The following is a 1,972-nucleotide window of genomic DNA, read 5'->3' on the forward strand; positions in this document are numbered from 1 at the left end:
TATCTGGTGTGATCAATCTTTCTCCATCTCAAAGTGGTACCAGCCCAGTGTCGCTGAGAGCAATCCCGATGGACAGACGGGCTGTCCTCGCTCTGCACGGAGGGACAGTCCCCTTGGCTCTTAGGACACACAAGGTTTTGCTCGGGGCATATCAGAAATGCCAAAGATTTCTGCCTTAAAAACACTCCTCGGGTGTGGTGGGGAAAACTGAAACAGATCAAACAAAAAAAGTCCGACCAGCTCTGCTCTGCCGTCGGGTGAATTGGGAGTGACAAAGCTGAAAAGCCCTTTGATGCCAGGAGTGGATTTAATCAGAGATCGCCCCGAGTTCCTGTTTAACTATTGCTGTAGGGCAGGAGTGAATCCCGCAGCGCTCACAGCTCCCTGATGGATCGTCAGCCAGCACCCACCAGAGTGTGCAAAATGGAAGTACTAAAGGTCTCCTTGAAATGGAAAAGCCAGTTGGGTGGGTCTCTAAGAGAAATTGAAAACTTTTTTTTTCTGAGAATTCTGCCCTGTCTTCTCACTCTCTTTCCTTCCATGGACAGGTCTCCAAGCCTGCTGAAAGAAAATGTCCAACAGCAGCTCCATCACCCAGTTCCTCCTCCTGGCATTTGAAAACAAGAAGGAGCTGCAGCGCTTGCACTTCTGGCTCTTCCTGGGCATCTACCTGGCTGCCCTCCTGGGAAACGCACTCATCATCACCGCCATCGCCTGTGACCACCGCCTCCACACCCCCATGTACTTCTTCCTCCTCAACCTCTCCGTTCTTGACCTGGGCTCCATCTCCACCACTGTCCCCAAATCTCTTGCAGTTTCCTTCTGGGAATCCAGGGCCATCTCCTACTGGGGATGTGTGGCCCAGGTCTTGTTCTTTTTCTTCTTTATCACAGCAGAGTATTGTCTTCTCACTGTCATGGCCTACGACCGCTACGTTGCCATCTGCCAACCCCTGCACTACGGGACCCTCCTGGGCAGCAGAGCTTGTGTCCACATGGCAGCAGCTGCCTGGGGCAGTGGGTTTCTCAATGCTCTCCTGCACACGGCCAATACATTTTCCCTACCCCTCTGCCAGGGCAATGTCCTGGACCAGTTCTTCTGTGAAATCCCCCAGATCCTCAAGCTCTCCTGCTCACACTCCTACCTCAGGGAACTTGGGCTTGTTGTGGTCAGTGCCTGTTTAGCATTTGGGTGTTTTGTTTTCATTGTGGTGTCCTATGTGCAGATCTTCAGGGCCGTGCTGAGGATCCCCTCTGAGCAGGGACGGCACAAAGCCTTTTCCACGTGCCTCCCTCACCTGGCCGTGGTCTCCCTCTTTGTCAGCACTGGCACATTTGCCTACCTGAAGCCCCCCTCCATTTCCTCCCCATCCCTGGATCTGGTGGTGACTGTTCTGTACTCAGTGCTTCCTCCAGCTGTGAACCCCCTCATCTACAGCATGAGAAACAAAGAGCTCAAGGATGCCATTAGGAGGCTGATTTCATGGACCTTCTCCAAGAGTGACAAATTTGCCACCTCTCCCCACCAATGACTCCCACACTATCTGATTACGTCCTTTTTTTTTTTTTTAATTTTTTATTTCAAAGCATTTTAGTTATCATGATTGCTGTTGTTATTTGTGTTCACGTTTATTTTAGTTCTACAGAAATGTTTGTATTTGCATCCCTGCACCTGAGACATGTACCTTCTTTGTGTCACCTGCTTCCCTTATAAAAGTGTGTTTAACAGTGGCTCAGAGCTGGCCTCTTACACAGCATCTCTGTAATAAAAGGGGATCTCCGCAGTGTCCTGCTTTCATACCGGGATCTATCTCCCAACAGGCCTGAGAAGCACACCTCTAGAGATCCTCTTCCTCCATGTGTTCAGGAATGAAAAGCTCTGACGTTTTAGAAATGTAAAACTGGGTTTAGAAGTCACCAGTTGGTGTCTGGTGACAGATAAGATGGTGAGTGGATCTGAGGGATGTACTCAG

General features: G+C 50.1%; 1 protein-coding gene across 1 annotated transcript; it reads left to right on the plus strand.

The window, feature by feature from the left end:
• Positions 1–685: 685 nt before the first annotated feature.
• LOC141478701 (olfactory receptor 14J1-like) lies at positions 686–1,531 on the plus strand (the record flags this gene model as incomplete). The annotated part of the gene is made up of 1 exon (XM_074167686.1): positions 686–1,531. A coding segment is annotated over one exon (846 nt), but the record flags the coding sequence as incomplete, so codon positions are not given.
• Positions 1,532–1,972: the final 441 nt, after the last annotated feature.

The sequence above is a fragment of the Numenius arquata genome, unplaced genomic scaffold, assembly GCF_964106895.1.
Source record: "Numenius arquata unplaced genomic scaffold, bNumArq3.hap1.1 HAP1_SCAFFOLD_51, whole genome shotgun sequence".
NCBI classification, from domain to species: Eukaryota; Metazoa; Chordata; class Aves; order Charadriiformes; family Scolopacidae; genus Numenius; species Numenius arquata.